The 19,585-nt window shown below is 44.7% G+C and overlaps 1 protein-coding gene and 1 long non-coding RNA gene across 2 annotated transcripts; one reads left to right on the top strand and one right to left on the bottom strand.

The window, feature by feature from the left end:
• Positions 1-458: 458 nt before the first annotated feature.
• On the top strand, positions 459-18,702 carry cbx1b (chromobox homolog 1b (HP1 beta homolog Drosophila)). The gene is made up of 6 exons (XM_034193554.1): positions 459-641; positions 1,397-1,478; positions 2,544-2,712; positions 5,802-5,955; positions 7,567-7,661; positions 18,259-18,702. Exons 2-6 carry the CDS (start codon positions 1,424-1,426, stop codon positions 18,398-18,400), a joined length of 615 nt encoding a protein of 204 aa, XP_034049445.1. The 5' UTR covers positions 459-641; positions 1,397-1,423; the 3' UTR covers positions 18,401-18,702.
• LOC117530676 lies at positions 18,441-18,950 on the bottom strand. The gene is made up of 2 exons (XR_004566417.1): positions 18,711-18,950; positions 18,441-18,618 (listed from the first exon to the last, which is right to left on the bottom strand). It is a non-coding gene; the product is annotated as an uncharacterized LOC117530676 (long non-coding RNA).
• Between the last annotated feature and the right edge of the window lie 635 nt (positions 18,951-19,585).

Below are 19,585 nucleotides of genomic sequence, written 5' to 3'. Positions count from 1 at the left end.
ATTATTCCAGTGTCTTTTAGCCTTTTCGGGGGGCATTTTTGTGTATATTATTTCTACATCGCACATTTAGTTTTATTTTTATATGATATACATACACTTTTTCTAATTTGTTGTTGTATGTTGCCTGTTGGCATCAAGAGATCAAACTGTAAATAAGTATGTTTTCTAATATATTTGTATTTAGATGTATGATTTTTTTTTTCTTTTACCAAGCGGACGAAGGTTTTTATTTGAAGATATCCATATCTTTTGTAAACTGACAAGCAGAGCACGATTGCTATGATTATTATTTATTATTATTATTATTATTATTATTGTTTCGTGGGTTGAACCTGAACGTCACGTGTTGAGGCCACGCTGTAGTCATGAATAGATCTATAAATCATATTGATAGATCATCGGGGGTTCTTTTACTGAAAGTGTCCATCCACATATTGTACACATCTGGCAACATTTCGCTCTGGCGGCCCACATTTATTTTACCGACGAGGAGGTGGAAATCATATGATATTTTACCTGTGCCTACACATTGTGCTAATAATCAGTAATAACAACATTGTTGCACTGTTAATAGAACAAAAGCTGTCTTACTGTTTTATTTGATTCACGCCGAACTTTTAGAAGCGGTTAGTGTGCGTTCGGTGAGTATCATTTTCCTCATCTATTCTCCCTCCAATCGCGTTGTTTTGGTTAACGTCGATTGTGCACGAGTCTGAATAGTTAGCCACCTGTGCCATGCTAATATCTTTAATAATGTTGAAAATGTTCGGGGGATAAGGTTGTAAAGTGTGGTTTACCACAAATAACATGATGCTTGATAGATATTCTGCTGCCTGCTAGGCTAGTAGCTAGCTTCATGTTGAGGGGGGGTCGAGCCCCCCCGAGGCTTTTGTCGTGCGCCTTTTTCTTTTGTAGCTAAAATTAGTATCCAAAATCCCCCCTCGTCGAAGATACATGTGGTAATTTTTTCCCACCGCAGCAACCTGGTTTTAGTTCTGTTTTTCCACACTAATGTTGTATACTTAGTCTTGCCATCCTTATCCTACCACGTTGTCCTTTGCAGACTAATAAATGTTGTCAAAGCAATTCTTTCATTTACTTTAGTTACGTAGGGCTTTCCACTTGATTTTTAATCATGCCATAGTAAGATAATGGTACATGGCCACATTAAGGCAATGCAGATTAGATTGCTTTTTGTTAGCTATAAGTCATTGCATATATATATATATATATATATAACTTATAATGTGCAAAAAAGTCTTCAACATTGGTGATCTACATTGCCCTCCAATGTTGCTCATGTATCTTTGCAATATATCACATTATCCAATGCTGTTTTCTCCTCTCTGTTGATTCCCGCTTGGTTCCATCACGCACCAATCTTGACGTTGACCAGGAACCTGCTGGTCCCCAGGTCTACCTGATGAGTATGAGCCTGACTACAGAGCCCTCTAATGATGGCCCCACTGTTACTGAAGGTTTAATACATCATTATTTTCTAACACCAGTATTTCTGTATCACTTGTCCTTGTTCGGTAAGGTGTATGTCAAGAGCTGTAGAATGAATATAGTATGTGTTGCACTGTAAATGTTGTTTACGTGTATGAAATGATACTGGCCAAAGTGGACTCCTTTCCATTTGTGAATCAGGCAAAGTAATGGCCTGGTCACACAGCACACGGCGATAGCTGAACGAAGGAAAAAAGTCATAAATCGTTGAGAAAAGGTGGATGAAAAGGGACGAAACAAAACCGAAACTAGCAAAAGAAAAACAAAGCGAATGTCGACCTTGACACTTTAAACAAAATCAAAACAAAACATTCACGATGACGTGACTGACAGCGGGTTTGAGACCGTGCGCAGCCAGCCTTGTCCTCATGTCCGTGTTACCTGCAGGTGCGGGATCTGGTTGTCTTGCCAACAACGTGTGTGCACATGCAGGCCAGCCACAAATGGCTGGAATGTGCGTAAATAATTACAGCAGTTGATAAAATGTTCTTGCCAAGTTGTTTCTGTATGTCGATATTGCTTTTTGTCCCACACATGGATGAGTCACGTGCAGCTCGTTGAAGCTTTAGTTATTGATCTGTTCAGATATTGTCTATGTTCGTGCAAGACGTCAGACGTGGGAGGTTGGACAACAGTCAAATGGAACGCTGACATTACGGGAACTACGCAAACGATGAGGAGCCATCAAGACTGAAAGCAAAATGAAATATGGACGAATTGAGGTTGTTGTTGGGATTCATTCACATTTTTTAACAGTTTGAAAATTCTGACGAAGTGCCAGCTACAGGAACAAACCTAGATGACGGTTAAACGATGCCTCCCAAAGTCAACATAAGTCCAGATTTCTTGTTTCGTTTTGGCTTTGGTGTCCATTCTTTAGTCCCGTGTGACCGGGGCTTAAATCCTGTTCCGTGAAGTTGTTTTATGTTAATTGACTGAGTTTTAACAGGTGTATGTTTTCTGTGTCAAGAGTGAACAGCCCTTACATGTCAGTGTCTTTGGGATTAGTAACCATCTGACCATTACTTCTTTAGCTGCCCCATCAGAGAGCAAAATGGCATCACCTGAGAAGAAAGAGAAGAAGCCAGAAGATGTAGCAGAGGAAGAGGAGGAGGAAGAAGAATATGTGGTGGAAAAGGTGTTGAATCGGCGAGTGGTGAAAGGGAGAGTGGAATACCTTCTGAAATGGAAAGGTTTCTCAGAGTGAGTTTCTTCGTATTTGGTAGCTTTTATATGGTGGGTTCGTGTCTGTAAGCATGTGGACATTGACATACTTTTTGTTATTGCGTCTTTGTGCAACATCTTAATGGGGGTTGAAATGATGCAATAAGGTCTATTATAATGTAGACTTTTAGCTTTAATTCAAGGGGTTTAATAAAAAAAATTGCATTCAACTTTTAGGCATTACAGCCATTTACAGCACTCCAGTTAGTCACAAAAGCCAATAACCCCTTCACTGTTACTGTGGGTGCCTTGGTGGCTTCCCTCACTAATCTGCTTCATGCACGGTCACTCAGTTTTTGAGAACTGTCAGCCCCAGACAGATTTCACCATACAGCAGCATAGTGTTTGTAGTTATGATTGAGGTAAATTAAATTCAGTACATATTCAGTAGCTTGCAAAAGATCATGTATCCACCTACATGTATCCACAATAACTTAGTTTGTCCAGTGACTGGGGGGGGGGGGGGGGAGGGCATTGTGATTAAAAATTGTTGCAGTTCCTAAATTCTTAATATGATATTTTTGCTATACCCCTCGAGTTAAAGCTGAAAGTCTGAATTACAAACACTTCATCGTTTTAAGTCAGCTTCACTGTGGTGGAGCAGAAGCAACCAAAAAAAAAAAAAAAAAAGTCACTGTCCAATTACTTATGGACCTGACTGTATATTATTGTACACTGGTATAAGGGTGAGTCCGCATGCACTTTCATTATACAACCCCTGGCAAAAAATTATGGAATCACCGGCCTCGGAGGATGTTCATTCAGTTGTTTAATTTTGTAGAAAAAAGCAGATCACAGACATGACACAAAACTAAAGTCATTTCATATTTTATTTCATATTTCTGGCTTTAAGAAACACTATAAGAAATCAGGAAAAATAATTGTGGCAGTCAGTAACGGTTGCTTTTTTAGACCAAGCAGAGGGAAAAAAATATGGACTCACTCAATTCTTTTCAGCTTTCTACTATTTTTTTTCCAACCTTGGCTAAAAAAAAAAGATCTGATATTATTGGACTATTGGATATCAATCCCTAAAATATCTATCTATATATAGAAGAATAATTTCACAGCTTGCTACAATGCTTCTTGTGTATGTGTCTCATCACCAAACCTTAAGTGTTTACAACCCCTGGCAAAAATTATGGAATCACCGGCCTCGGAGGATGTTCATTCAGTTGTTTAATTTTGTAGAAAAAAAGCAGATCACAGACATGACACAAAACTAAAGTCATTTCAAATGGCAACTTTCTGGCTTTAAGAAACACTATAAGAAATCAGGAAAAAAAATTGTTACTTTTTTAGACCAAGCAGAGGGAAAAAAAATGGAATCACTCAATTCTGAGGAAAAAAATGATGGAATCATGAAAAACAAAAGAACGCTCCAACACATCACTAGTATTTTGTTGCACCACCTCTGGCTTTTATAACAGCTTGCAGTCTCTGAGGCATGGACTTAATGAGTGACAAACAGTACTCTTCATCAGTCTGGCTCCAACTTTCTCTGATTGCTGTTGCCAGATCAGCTTTGCAGGTTGGAGCCTTGTCATGGACCATTTTCTTCAACTTTCACCAAAGATTTTCAATTGGATTAAGATCCGGACTATTTGCAGGCCATGACATTGACCCTATGTGTCTTTTTGCAAGGAATGTTTTCACAGTTTGTGCTCTATGGCAAGATGCACTATCATCTTGAAAAATAATTTCATCATCCCCAAACATCCTTTCAATTAATGGGATAAGAAAAGTGTCCAAAATATCAAAGTAAACTTGTGCATTTAGTGATGATGTAATGACAGCCATCTCCCCAGTGCCTTTACCTGACATGCAGCCCCATATCATCAATGACTGTGGAAATTTACATGTTCTCTTCAGGCAGTCATCTTTATGAATCTCATAGGAATGGCACCAAACAAAAGTTCCAGCATCATCACCTTGCCCAATGCAGATTTGAGATTCATCACTGAATATGACTTTCATCCAGTCATTCACAGTCCACGATTGCTTTTCCTTAGCCCATTGTAACCTTGTTTTTTCTGTTTAGATGTTAATGATGGCTTTCGTTTAGCTTTTCTGTATGTAAATCCCATTTCCTTTAGGCGGTTTCTTATAGTTCGGTCACAGACGTTGACTCCAGTTTCCTCCCATTCGTTCCTCATTTGTTTTGTTGTGCATTTTTGATTTTTGAGACATATTGCTTTAAGTTTTCTGTCTTGATGCTTTGATGTCTTCCTTGGTCTACCAGTATGTTTGCCTTTAACAACGCTCCCATGTTGTTTGTATTTGGTCCAGAGTTTAGACACAGCTGACTGTGAACAACCAACATCTTTTGCAACATTGCGTGATGATTTACCCTCTTTTAAGAGTTTGATAATACTCTTCTTTGTTTCAATTGACATCTCTCGTGTTGGAGCCATGATTCATGTCAGTCCACTTGGTGCAACAGCTCTCCAATGTGTGATCACTCCTTTTTAGATGCAGACTAATGAGCAGGTCTGATTTGATGCAGGTATTAGTTTTGGGGATGAAAATTTACAGGGTGATTCCATAATTTATTCCTCAGTCCATATTTTTTTTCCCTCTGCTTGGTCTAAAAAAGTAACCGTTACTGACTGCCACAATTATTTTTCCTGATTTCTTATAGTGTTTCCTAAAGCCAGAAAGTTGCCATTTGAAATGACTTTAGTTTTGTGTCATGTCTGTGATCTGCTTTTTTCTACAAAATTAAACAACTGAATGAACATCCTCCGAGGCCGGTGATTCCATAATTATTGCCAGGGGTTGTATTATCCATTCTTTCCATCCCTTTTTTGTACAACTCTAAACATTTCTTTGGAGTAATTTTAAGGAAACTAAGGAACCAACATCCATCCATCCATCCATCCTTTCATCCTTTTTCTAAACCCGCTTATTCCAATCAAGGGTCACTGGGGGCTGAAGCCCATCCCAGCGGCCATTGAGTGAGAGGCAGTGTACATCCTGGACAAGCATGAACCCACATAGTTCAACAAACTGAAAATAATGAATAAATTATTGAATATCTAATGAATGTTATGTAATTTTATCTCCAGTGAAGATAACACGTGGGAGCCTGAAGACAACTTGGACTGTCCGGATCTGATTGCAGAGTTTCTGCAGTCCCAGAAATCAGCACATGAGGGAAAGAAGAAGGCAGCCGGTGATGCAGATGGAGATGAAAGCAAATCGAAGAAAAAAAAAGATGACGTAAGTTCAACTCATTTAAGGGTCCACAAATAAAGCAAGAGAGCTGCAGCTAAATTTGCCATTTATGGACTTCATAATGACCCATTTATTCTGTACAATGTCTCTCACACACAAATACAATTCAGCTGTTCAACACTTTAAGTGCTAACTTTCCAAAGTTTGGCATCTTTCCTTGATAAACGACAAAAAGGTTTTGATAAGTTATCATAATAGCTATTTATATTTCAGGTGATTGCCTTATAAATCATTTTTGGAATTACAGAATTCATCTTTGTGTTCTTTTTTTCCTTACCTGTTAAACTTTATTTAATTGGGTATGTTGAGATCAAGCTCTCTATTTTTAGACACTCTAGAATTTAGATAATGTACTTTGATATTTAAGTGGGTCAACAGAAAGTCTTTTTGAAATGTCCAAACGTTATACAGTTGTGGTTGGACGTTTACATACCCTCATCACGGGCATGAATGTCATGATAATTTTGGGCTGTTAATGATGTCCTTGAAACTGTTCTGTTGTCAGGGTGGAATGATTGTACAGCATACATCATTAAACAAAAACAAGAATTGGGTGCACACACTCTAATCCACACAGGGTCGAAATTATACATACAGGGACAAATATATACATACATTCACTTAAATCTTTTAATAAGTGGTGCTGAAGGTTCGAGACTTTGGAGTCATTTTTAAACAGTTTGAGAAACACTTTTAAGGTAGACTGGCAAGTTGCCCATGGGGATCCACGGGCTCTATATTGGATAGTGTTAAAAAAAGGGAGCTGATATTTTTGGAGCGACGTCTGAGTCCAGAATGTTTTTAGAACCTTATACCTTAATCAACAGTTTTTAGAAGAGGAACGCAACCCTTTTATTTCCTGTTAATTACATCATTTTTTAAATGTTAATCTGTCTTAATGTATTTAGAAATTGTTTTGGTTCTTGTTATCATATACACACTGTTATTATTATTATTATTATTCTATTTTGTCACTTGATATTTAAATGGACCACAATGGAAATAAGTGTTTTCACTTTCTTGTGTCATTCATGCATTTGTAATGTATTTGCAATTATATTATGTACTTACATTGAACTTATTAAATAAAATCATGCACACACGCTTTTAGTATATAGACGATTTACCACCCCCTGCTGGAATGGCATGTGAGTCCAGAATGAAATTAGCAACTCAGTGTTGTTAGCTAATATCTGTAGTTTCTCCAAAAATATTAGTCCTGTCAACATTGCGTTTTGGCAGCGTTCATCCTTGACATATATAAGCATACCAAATACCAAATGTCCATTTGTTTGTCATCGATGCACTTTTTTTAGTCTTTTCTGCATTCTGCCATAAACAGGTGCTTCTATTTTTACACACCCACAAACAGAGACATGGTGAAAGGAATCAAACGCAGTACACTTTTCACTTATGGTAATGGCACTTAACTAAATTGACTAAATCTTAATTGGAATAAGCGGGTATAGGAAATGAATGGTTGTAGCAGAACCAACAATCCAGATTCCTGTGTTGTCGAAAGACGTGGTCAGTATTAAAGATGAAATTATCCTTTATATGACTTATGAAAGATATTTCCTGTTCTTTGGTCTTCAGATAGAGAAGTTAAGGGGCTTTGCTCGAGGTTTGGATCCAGAACGGATTATCGGTGCCACAGATTCCACGGGAGAGCTCATGTTCCTCATGAAATGGTTTGTATGCACTTTATAAACACAGCTTTTGAACATAAAAAGGGGCTGGCTTTGAATGTGAGTAGTTGACCACTCGTGTTTGATGAGAAAATTCTTTAGGTCACAATACCCCATCTGAGTCCAGACATTGTCACAAGTTGAGAAAAGGAGGCAGATAAAAGGCAGCTCCTTGCTGGACATCCACACAGCCAGCCTTTATGTGTGTACCACTCTGTTTGAAAAGAGCAGGTCTTCTGTTGTCTGAAGCAAACCTTTTAGCTATGGTGTTGGTCTTCCTTGAATTATTACCTCCTGCTTCGATTAAAAGTCCAGTTTAGAAAATTGTTTCAGTTTGGATATGTAATCCTCCATTTTGAAACTAAAGGTCAGGTGAGAGGAAAAAAAGAAATAAATGGCTGCTCTTGTAGCTTGCTGTCATTTATTCTGCAGCTGAGGAGTTGCTGCAAGAAGAATCCCTGTAAATCCCTAGTGCCTCCTAACATGAGGCAGGAGAACTGCGTGCCTCACCCGGTGCCTTTTTGCAGGCGTTTCATGATCGCTCAGCACATGAAACACATTACACACACATACAGCTGTTGACAAAAACACTGTACATTATGTACTTCACCTAAACTATGGAATTTAAGTTTATATAACCAAAGTGACCGTCTCACTGCACAGCATGCCAGCAGTTAGCCCAGTGATTGCGCAATCCAAGGTGAGGCACAGCTGGCTGCTGCCTCACTGCACGTCTCTTCTCAGTATTTGAACAGCAAATGTGAAAATTAAGCGATTTTGAATAAAACGTAATCTAAAACTGGTGCAGTTAAAAGGAAAATAACTTTATAGTACAAATCACTGGATAAATATAACCATCTAATCTGTTTTTTCTTTTCCCACTGTACCTGCCTCCCCTGACTGCACATCACTGGTAGATATTTACTTTCCATGAAAAATTTGAATGACATAAGTGGTGGTCACCATCAAATGCACGTCATGAAAAAACATTTTATTTTTTCTGCTGTGTGGTAGCATGTAGGAGCTCCCTGTGCTCACCTTTTCTTCACTACTAGGGGCAGCAACACATAGAAAGTAGAGTGTGTTTATTAGAGAGAGTGGTGAGATAATGAGTAAAAGAAAAATTGGTGATGTGACTCATGGTACCTTCTTGGGGAAACAGTAGCGTTGGTTGTTAATGTGTCTGCATGTAAATCCAGCTATTTTATTTATTTATTTGCTGAAAATGATTGGTTGCTGTGCATTTGGATGCACAAATATTTACAGCAAGGGCTTCAAGATGTACAGATTCCCTTCATATCCGAACAGAAGACAAATTTGGGAAAATAAAGTCAGCCATGTTGGATGGAAGCCGACATCATTAAAGTTTTGTGAGGTATATCATTCCGTCCCATGTACAGTAAAACTCAACTAAACCGTTGTCGTATAAAGCAGATATTCGCAGTCACAGGACAAAAAAGTCCCAAAGTTTTTGTGTTGTTTTCCATGTAATAAACACCGTACATAATGGATTTTGTATCATGGATTTTTCGCTCACATCAGATAAAATGTCCCGTCTGATCACAATGCATTTCCATTAAAAACTCAGAGCAGTCTGGACATGCAGAGGTACAAATTAAAGTTCATGTTGTGAAAGTGTAGGAACACGGACCCACAACAGGGGGCGCAAATGAACGGACAATGGAAGAGTCAAATAACACTGTTTTTACTGTTGTGAAACAGGCACAACAAATACAACCGATTACAATATGGAGATTGAGCTTAATTACAACGGTGTCGTGTGGGCAGGCTCGACGATAGGAGACATCTGTCCAAGTCGAACAGGAACCAACCCGATTTCCTCTGCCACCGAACCCCGGGAATACTGGAGCCGCCAAGTCCCGAATTTCCAGGCGGCCACTGCCTCCGCTCGTCGGATCCGGTACTGCTGGCAGGAAACAGAAACAGTCAGGTGTGGATGCGGCTGCACCCAGCAACACGGAGGGTGGAGAGTCCACCTCCACCTCTCGTCAACAACAATCAAGAAATGTAGGAAGGTGAGTACTTATCCAAATGCTGTCTGGTAGTCAGCTGTCCTACAGATAATCAACAAGAATACACTTAAAGTCACACGTATGTGTAGGCTGAGATTGTTACCTCTTTGGTAAGGCGGCAGCGCCCTCCGGTGCCTGGAGCCTGCACTCCAGGCAGGGCGCCCTCTAGTGGTGGTGGGCCAGCAGTACCTCCTCTTCAGCGGCCCACACAACAGGACCCCCCCCTCAACGGGCGCCTCCTGGCGCACGACCGGGTTTGTCAGGGTGGCGACGGTAGAAGTCGGCCAGGAGGGCCGGGTCCAGGATGAAGCCCTTCTTCACCCAGGAGCGTTCTTCGGGGCCGTACCCCTCCCAGTCCACCAGATACTGAAAACCCCGGCCCATCCGTCGGACGTCGAGGAGCCGGCGCACGGTCCAAGCCGGCTCACCGTCGATGATCCGGGCAGGAGGTGGCGCCGGACCCGGAGTGCAGAGGGGTGAGGTGTGATGAGGTTTAATCCTAGAGACGTGGAATACTGGATGAATCCGCAGTGAGGCCGGAAGCTGGAGCCTCACTGCGGCGGGATTGATGACCTTGAGTATCTTGTACGGACCGATGTATCGTTCTTGCAGTTTTGGGGAGTCCACTTGAAGGGGAATGTCCTTGGTGGACAACCACACTTCCTGCCCAGGACGATACGTGGGAGCCGGGGCCCGCTGCCGGTCTGCATGGTTCTTCGCCCTCGTCCGGGCCCTTAACAAAGCAGAACGGGCGGCACGCCACACCCGACGGCACTTCCGTAGGTGGGCCTGGACCGAGGGCACACCGACCTCCCCCTCAACCACCGGAAACAACGGGGGTTGATACCCCAAGCACACCTCGAAAGGGGAGAGGCCGGTGGCTGATGACACTTGACTGTTGTGGGCGTACTCGATCCAGGCCAGGTGGGTACTCCAGGCCGTCGGGTGCGCGGCTGTCACACAGTGTAGGGTCTGCTCCATCTCCTGGTTGGCCCGTTCTGCTTGTCCGTTGGTCTGGGGGTGATACCCGGACGAGAGACTGACCGTGGCCCCCAGTTCCCGGCAAAAGCTCCTCCAAACATGCGAGGAGAACTGGGGACCGCGATCGGAGACGATGTCTGATGGTATCCCATGCAGACGGACGACGTGGTGGACTAGGAGGTCCGCTGTCTCCTGGGCCGTTGGTAGCTTCGGGAGGGCCACGAAGTAGCAATCCCGATGTCTTGCGGTGGTCGGCCTTGCCCCTGGCGCAGGTGGTACAGGCCTGGATGTAACCCCGGACGTCGGCCTCCAGGGACGCCCACCAGAAGCGCTGCCGGACGACTGCCACGGTTCTTCGCACCCCAGGATGACAGGAGAGCTTAGAACCGTGACAGAAGTCCAGAACTGCAGCCCTGGCTTCTGGTGGGACGTAGAGTTTGTTCTTCGGTCCGGTTCCGGGGTCCGGGTCTCGTGTCAGGGCCTCCCGGACGGTCTTCTCCACGTCCCAGGTGAGGGCGGCCACGATAGCGGACTCCGGGATGATGGGATCCGGGGGATCCGACGACTCCGTTTTGACCTCATCTTCATGTACCCGGGACAAAGCATCCGATCTTTGATTTTTGGTCCCGGGACGGTAGGTGATCCGGAAGTCAAAACGGCCGAAGAACAGTGACCAGCGGGCTTGCCTGGGATTCAGCCGCTTGGCGGTCCTGATATACTCCAGGTTCCGGTAGTCAGTGAAAACTGTGAATGGCACGGACGTTCCCTCCAACAGATGTCTCCACTCCTCAAGAGCCTCTTTCACCGCAAGGAGCTCTCGATTGCCGACGTCATAGTTCCGTTCGGCTGGGGTCAACCTGTGGGAAAAATAGGCACACGGGTGAAGGACCTTATCGGTCTTCCCGCTCTGGGACCGCACGGCTCCTATCCCTGAGTCCGAGGAGTCCACTTCAACCACTAACTGGTGACTAGGATCGGGCTGCACCAGAACAGGTGCAGACGAGAAGCGCCGTTTCAACTCCTTGAACGCGGCATCGCACCGATCCGACCAGATGAAGGGGACTTTTGTTGAGGTCAGGGCTGTCAGGGGGCTAACTACCTGACTGTAGCCCTTAATGAACCTCCTGTAGAAATTAGCAAAGCCGAGGAACTGTTGCAACTTCCTACGGCTTGTGGGTTGGGGCCAGTCTCTCACCGCCGCAACCTTGGCCGGATCAGGAGCGACGGAGTTGGAGGAGATAATGAACCCCAAGAAGGACAAAGACGTGCGGTGGAACTCACACTTCTCGCCCTTCACAAACAGCCGGTTCTCCAACAACCGCTGCAGGACCTGACGTACATGCTGGACATGGGTCTCAGGGTCCGGAGAAAAGATGAGTATGTCGTCTAGATATACGAAGACGAACCTGTGCAGGAAATCCCGCAAGACATCGTTAACCAACGCTTGGAAAGTCGCGGGAGCGTTTGTGAGACCGAACGGCATGACCAGGTACTCAAAGTGACCTAAGGGGGTGTTAAATGCCGTCTTCCACTCGTCTCCCTTCCGGATCCGAACCAGGTGGTACGCATTTCTAAGATCGAGCTTGGTGAAAATCTGGGCTCCATGCAGGGGTGTGAACACTGAATCCAACAGGGGCAACGGGTATCGGTTGCAAACCGTGATCTCGTTCAACCCCCTATAATCAATGCATGGACGAAGTCCGCCGTCTTTTTTACCCACAAAAAAGAAACCTGCACCCATCGGGGGAGGTGGAATTCCGGATCAACCCGTCCAGCCTACTGGACGGGAACTCACTGCCCGGAACCAAATCAATGGCGCAATCATACGGACGGTGGGGGGGAAGAGTGAGAGCCAGATCCTTGCTGAACACGTCAACAAGGTCGTGGTACTCCACCGGCACCGTCCCCAGACTGGGCGGGACTCTGACCTCCTCCTTAGCTTGGGAGCCGGGAGGAACCAATGAACCTAGACACACCCGATGGCAGGTCTCGCTCCACTGCACCACTACCCCGGATGGCCAATCAATCCGGGGATTGTGCTTCAACATCCAGGGAAATCCTAAAACCACACGGGAGGTGGCCTGGGTCACAAAAAACTCGATCACCTCCCGGTGATTTCCTGACACCACCAGAGTTACAGGAGGTGTCTTATGCGTGATCGGAGGGAGTAGGGAGCCATCTAGCACCCGAACCTGAACAGGCGAGGTAAGCGCCACCAGAGGGAGCCCTATCTCCCTGGCCCATCTGCTGTCCAACAGATTCCCTTCAGAGCCCGTGTCCACCAGTGCTGGGGCCTTCAGGGTTGAGTCCTCATAAAGGATCGTGACTGGGAGTCGTGTGGCAATGTGGGTGTGTCCCACGTGAATGTCTCGGCCCACCCCTAGCCCAGTCTCTAGGGGCGGGCGTTGGAGTTTTAACCGCTCGGGGCAGTCTCTCACATGGTGCTCTATGGCACCACAAACAAAACAAGCTCCGTGGGCCCGTCTCCTCTGTGCATCCGGTGCCCTAAATGTTGCCCTACTCGTGTCCATAGCTTCGTCAGTAGGGGGAGCTGTGGTCCCACGGAGCGCAGGGGCCGTGGAGCGTGGGGAGGGCGGAGCGCGGTCGGAACCGGAAGGGAGAGGGACGGCGCGTGCCCGGCCACGCCCTTCGTCTCGTTCCCGCCGACGTTCTTCTAACCGGTTGTCTAACCGTATGACGAGATCGATGAGCCCATCTAAATCCCGCGGTTCGTCCTTAGCCACCAGATGCTCCTTAAGAACAAATGACAGTCCGTTTACGAAGGCGGCGCGGAGCGCAGTGCTATTCCAGCCGGACCTCGCAGCCGCGATGCGGAAGTCGACTGCATAGGCAGCTGCGCTCCGACGCCCCTGTCTCATTTAAAGTAGCACGGTTGAAGCGGTTTCGCCTCTATTAGGGTGATCGAACACGGTTCTGAGCTCCCTCACAAACCCATCATATGTCAGAAGGAGCCGTGAATTCTGCTCCCAGAACGCTGTAGCCCAAGCGCGTGCCTCACCGCGAAGCAGGTTTATTACATAAGCTACCTTGCTAGCATCGGTCGCGTACATGACTGGACGCTGTGCGAAGACGAGCGAACACTGCATAAGAAAATCTGCGCACGTCTCCGCACGGCTCTGGGGGGCTTATGTAAGCTTCAGTGGAAGGTGGGGGGGGGGGGGTCGTTGGACGACCAGTGGAACATCACTGTTACGCACAGGGTCGACGGGAGGGAGAGCCGCAGCGGCGCCCAGGGGGTGCGCTTCCACTTGTGCGGCGAGAGCCTCCACCCTGCGGTTCAGGAGGACGTTCTGCTCGGTCATTAAATCCAACCGAGTCGTGAAAGCGGCGAGGATCCGCTGCAACTCACCGATCACCCCTCCCGAGGACGCCTGCGCGTCCTGGTCTTCCATTGGCCGTTCAACAGCCGGTTGACGCCCCTCGGGATCCATGACGTTGGCCGAGATATCCTGTTGTGAAAGTGTAGGAACACGGACCCACAACAGGGGGCGCAAATGAACGGACAATGGAGGAGTCAAATAACACTGTTTTTACTGTTGTAAAACAGGCACAACAAATACAACCGATTACAATATGGAGATTGAGCTTAATTACAACGGTGTCGTGTGGGCAGGCTCGACGATAGGAGACGTCTGTCCAAGTCGAACCGGAACCAACCCGATTTCCTCTGCCACCGAACCCCGGGAATACTGGAGCCGCCAAGTCCCGAATTCCCAGGTGGCCACTGCCTCCGCTCGTCGGATCCGGTACTGCTGGCAGGAAACAGAAACAGTCAGGTGTGGATGCGGCTGCACCCAGCAACACGGAGGGTGGAGAGTCCACCTCCACCTCTCGTCAACAACAATCAAGAAATGTAGGAAGGTGAGTACTTATCCAAATGCTGTCTGGTAGTCAGCTGTCCTACAGATAATCAACAAGAATACACTTAAAGTCACACGTATGTGTAGGCTGAGATTGTTACCTCTTTGGTAATGCGGCAGCGCCCTCCGGTGCCTGGAGCCCGCACTCCAGGCAGGGCGCCCTCTAGTGGTGGTGGGCCAGCAGTACCTCCTCTTCAGCGGCCTACACAACAGTTCAGCTCTGACACTTGCCAGTTTGTGGAAAGTGGGAGAGGAATCATTTCTGTGATTAAAAGTCCAACTGTTTTTTCAAACGGTGTTCAGACTAGGACCTGCAGCCTGACACTTTTCTGCTTTAAATCGTTCCTCTGCCATCATATTTTAATTTTTTTTTAGAGCGCACACTGATAAATGGATCAGAAAAGACTGCATCACATTTACAGCACCAAGTTGGTAAAAGTGGAAAATGTACAGCTTACCTTTGATTTGGATGTGATGATTGTAGAAAGAAAAGCTTGTTGAGTGTCAAATGTACATGGGACTGAACAATAAATTTACCTTGCAAAGCTTTGATGATGATGATGTCGGCTTCCATCCCACACAGCTGACTTTATTTTCCCAAATTTTTCTTCTGTTTGGATCTGAAGGGAATCTGTACATCTTGAAGCCCTTGCTGTGACTATTTGTGCATCCAAATGCACAGCAACCCGGTGTCGCAGACCGAACGGTCTGCCCCTAAAAATCGGGCCGCCTTTTGCATCTGCGCATGCGTCTCTTCACCCAAAGCAATCAAATGCATTAATGGGATTATTAAACATCAGATGATAAAGGTAAAACCTCTTACAGCATTCTAAAGTCACTTTTAAGCAGAAATGAGGCTGTTTTAAGCAGAAACTAGGCAAAATTCTGTGACACTTTGAAATGCCCAACGCGCAATGAACGCATCAGCTAGCAGCTCATTTAGCCGTGGCACTCTGATCGCTTCCGCTGCCTTTTGTGATGAAATACTGAATTTATGTGGAAATGATTGTTGTACTAAGCTTCAGATATCTGTCGCTGAGACAGATGATGATTGGAGTGCAGTTTGAAGCAGAAACGAGGTGATAATCAGTGAACCACAGCTAACGACGCATGCGCAGTGAAGGCAGGGCGGACAGATTTTTAGGGGGTGCACAGTTTGGCTGCAGCCAGACTGTGCACTCTGATTCCTCTTCTAGTTTATATTTGTTCTTGTGCTGAGCTGCAGGTCTGTGCTCTGAGTTCTGTTATAGTTTATCTTTTCCTTTGACCACATGCGCACGAACGAACCGTCTGTGAGCAAATGTGGAGATGTCTGGAGTTCTACTTGATGTGGAGATGTCCTGTCTCTGGCAATCAGTCTGTGAGCAGGAATTTTATGGATTTTATTTAAACACATTTGTGAGAGAAGAAGCTGCAGCTGCTTCACAGTGCCTCTCTTCACCAGACAGTTCCACACAGAGAAGGAGCTGCAGCTGCAATCAGCATTTTTTTCTGTGCTCTTTTTTGAGCGTGTAATTTTTACTGCATTGTGTACACGGTATAAAAACAATCCTGCGTGATTTATACTGCGGGAACAATGGAACACAGCAGGAATCATAAATTGGCATCGGGTAACGTCGTCTTGTGTGTCGCTTCCAGTCACGCTGAGTACCGTCCTTGGGGGGACAGATTCTTAGGAGGAGGATTGTTTGGTCTGCGACACCAGCATTTTCAGCAAATAAATAAATAAAATAGGTGGATTTATATAAGACACATTAACAGCCAACGCTATTTTTGCCCCAAGATGGCACCACGAGTCACGTGAGTGATTTTTTTTCGACTCGTCATGTTGCCACTCTCAAATAAAGGCACTCTAGCAGAAAGGACAGCATAGAAGACCAGAAAAAGCCAGCTGTCATTCGTGTCGCATAACTTTGTTTTCAACTTGTATGAAAGTATTAACAAATTCTGAACCAAATGTAAAGGTTAAATGGGTACATTTATCCGTTAAACCACCTGCCACTCTGACATGTTGATTTTCTTACTTCACAACATCTCGTGTTGACCTCTGAGCTTTTGTGAGAGATTGAAGATGTGAAAGTAGCAGGGAAACACGATTAATTCAACTGACTTATAACGTTAAGATAAAGTCATTGACCGGTTCATAGTATGAGCAGTTCAGGGGCCCCTGTATTAATGTGTCACATTTTCAGTTTGTATTTTTTAATTTGTACACCCCTAGTAAATACATATTAACTTAAATTTATGAGTAGGTATTTTAATTTAAAGTATACTCAACAAAAATATAAACGCAACACTTTTGGTTTTGCTCCCATTTTGTATGAGATGAACTCAAAGATCTAAAACTTTTTCCACATACACAACATCACCATTTCCCTCAAATATTGTTCACAAACTAGTCTAAATCTGTCATAGTGAGCACTTCTCCTTTGCTGAGATAATCCATCCCACCTCACAGGTGTGCCATATCAAGATGCTGATTAGACACCATGATTAGTGCACAGATGTGCCTTAGACTGCCCACAATAAAAGGCCACTCTGAAAGGTGCAGTTTTGTTTTATTGGGGGGGGGGATACCAGTCAGTATCTGGTGTGACCACCATTTGCCTCATGCAGTGCAACACATCTCCTTCGCATCATCCGTGAAGAGAACACCTCTCCAACATGCCAAATGCCAGCGAATGTGAGCATTTGCCCACTCAAGTCGGTTACGATGACAAACTGGAGTCAGGTCGAGACCCCGATGAGGACGACGAGCATGCAGATGAGCTTCCCTGAGATGGTTTCTGACAGTTTGTGCAGAAATTCTTTGTTTATGCAAACCGATTGTTTCAGCTGCTGTCCGAGTGGCTGGTCTCAGACGATCTTGGAGGTGAACATGCTGGATGTGGAGGTCCTGGGCTGGTGTGGTTACACGTGGTCTGCGGTTGTGAGGCTGGTTGGATGTACTGCCAAATTCTCTGAAACGACTTTGGAGACGGCTTATGGTAGAGACATGAACATTCAATACACGAGCAACAGCTCTGGTTGACATTCCTGCTGTCAGCATGCCAATTGCACACTCCCTCAAATCTTGCGACATCTGTGGCATTGTGCTGTGTGATAAAACTGCACCTTTCAGAGTGGCCTTTTATTGTGGGCAGTCTAAGGCACACCTGTGCACTAATCATGGTGTCTAATCAGCATCTTGATATGGCACACCTGTGAGGTGGGATGGATTATCTCAGCAAAGGAGAAGTGCTCACTATCACAGATTTAGACTGGTTTGTGAACAATATTTGAGAGAAATGGTGATATTGTGTATGTGGAAAAAGATTTAGATCTTTGAGTTCATCTCATACAAAATGGGAGCAAAACCAAAAGTGTTGCGTTTATATTTTTGTTGAGTGTATTACCGAGCACACAATATAACACACCCCCAATTTCATCATCTATGTGTTCTACTGTAGACATCGCCCAACCTTAACTTGCACTGCTCATACCACTAGTTATGTTGCTCATTAACAAGTTACGCAATTTATTGTTGGAGATCTTCACTCCTGTTAGCTTCATGTATGATCACCAACTTGCAGCAAAGTGTTTTTTTTATATAATTTAACCATTTTATCGTTCCATCCTAAACTAAAGCGAAATGAAAGTAATGTTTGCACCAGTCTATCCTGTTTGAGGTTTCTTGGCTGAAAGGTATAATTTGTCTGTGTGAAGGAAAAATTCAGATGAAGCTGACCTTGTACCAGCAAAGGAGGCCAACGTGAAGTGTCCGCAGGTGGTTATTTCCTTCTATGAAGAACGACTTACTTGGCATTCATATCCTACTGAAGATGAGAAAAAGGATGACAAGAACTAACATGGGACTGAGGTATGAGAAGAACAAACTGTAGTTTTGAACTTCAATGTAGTTTCAACAGATGGGGCAAGCAAGAAGCCACTGGATCATCATTTTGTCTTGATGAAGCATTTCTTTTTGTTTTATCTGGATATAATCTAAATGTGTGTATATATTCTTCATGTGTGATTGTTAAAACTCAGCCAAAAATAAATGTAAATTACAGTGTTAATTTCCATCTGGGAGGCTCATGAAGGACATTTTGTCAGAAACATTTGTGACCTATGAAGGTAACACTGACCACAGTAAATGGACTACATTTATATAGCACTATTCCATCTGCTACAGAAGCTCAAAGTGCTTTACAGTTATGCCTCACACTCACCCATTCACACAAACACACACCGATGTCAGGGTGCTGCTGTGCAAGGCGTACAGTACACGCTGGTGTCACAGACTGAACGGTCCACCCCTAAAAATTGGTCCACCCTTCCTCCACTGCACGTGCATCATTTCAGAGCTCAGCAGCTTGTCTGAGACAGTCTCTTCACCCAAAGCCATCAAATGGATTAATGGGATTATTAACCATCAGATGACAAGGTAAAACCTCAAATCATTCTGAAGTCAGTTTTAAGCAGAAATGAGGCGATACTTGGCGACACTTTGAAATGACTGACGCACAGTGAAAGCATCAGCTAGCAGCTAGCGTCCTTGCGGCGCTCCGATTCCTCCGTCTTTTATGATAAAATAATGCTGAATTTATGTGGAAGTGATTGTTGTACAAAAGCTTCAGATGTCTGTCGCTGAGATAGATGATGACTGGTGTGCAGTTTGAAGCAGAAACAAGGTGATAATCAGTGAACCACAGCTAACGACGCATGCGCAGTGAAGGCAGGGCGGACAGATTTTTAGGGGGTGCACAGTTTGGCTGCAGCCAGACTGTGCACTCTGATTCCTCTTCTAGTTTATATTTGTTCTTGTGCTGAGCTGCAGGTCTGTGCTCTGAGTTCTGTTATAGTTTATCTTTTCCTTTGACCACATGCGCACGAACGAACCGTCTGTGAGCAAATGTGGAGATGTCTGGAGTTCTACTTGATGTGGAGATGTCCTGTCTCTGGCAATCAGTCTGTGAGCAGGAATTTTATGGATTTTATTTAAACACATTTGTGAGAGATGAAGCTGCAGCTGCTTCACAGTGCCTCTCTT

Source organism: Thalassophryne amazonica, chromosome 18 (assembly GCF_902500255.1).
Source record: "Thalassophryne amazonica chromosome 18, fThaAma1.1, whole genome shotgun sequence".
Lineage (NCBI taxonomy): Eukaryota > Metazoa > Chordata > Actinopteri > Batrachoidiformes > Batrachoididae > Thalassophryne > Thalassophryne amazonica.
Note: the sequence above shows the minus strand (reverse complement) of the source record. Positions and strands in the feature narration are given on the sequence as shown.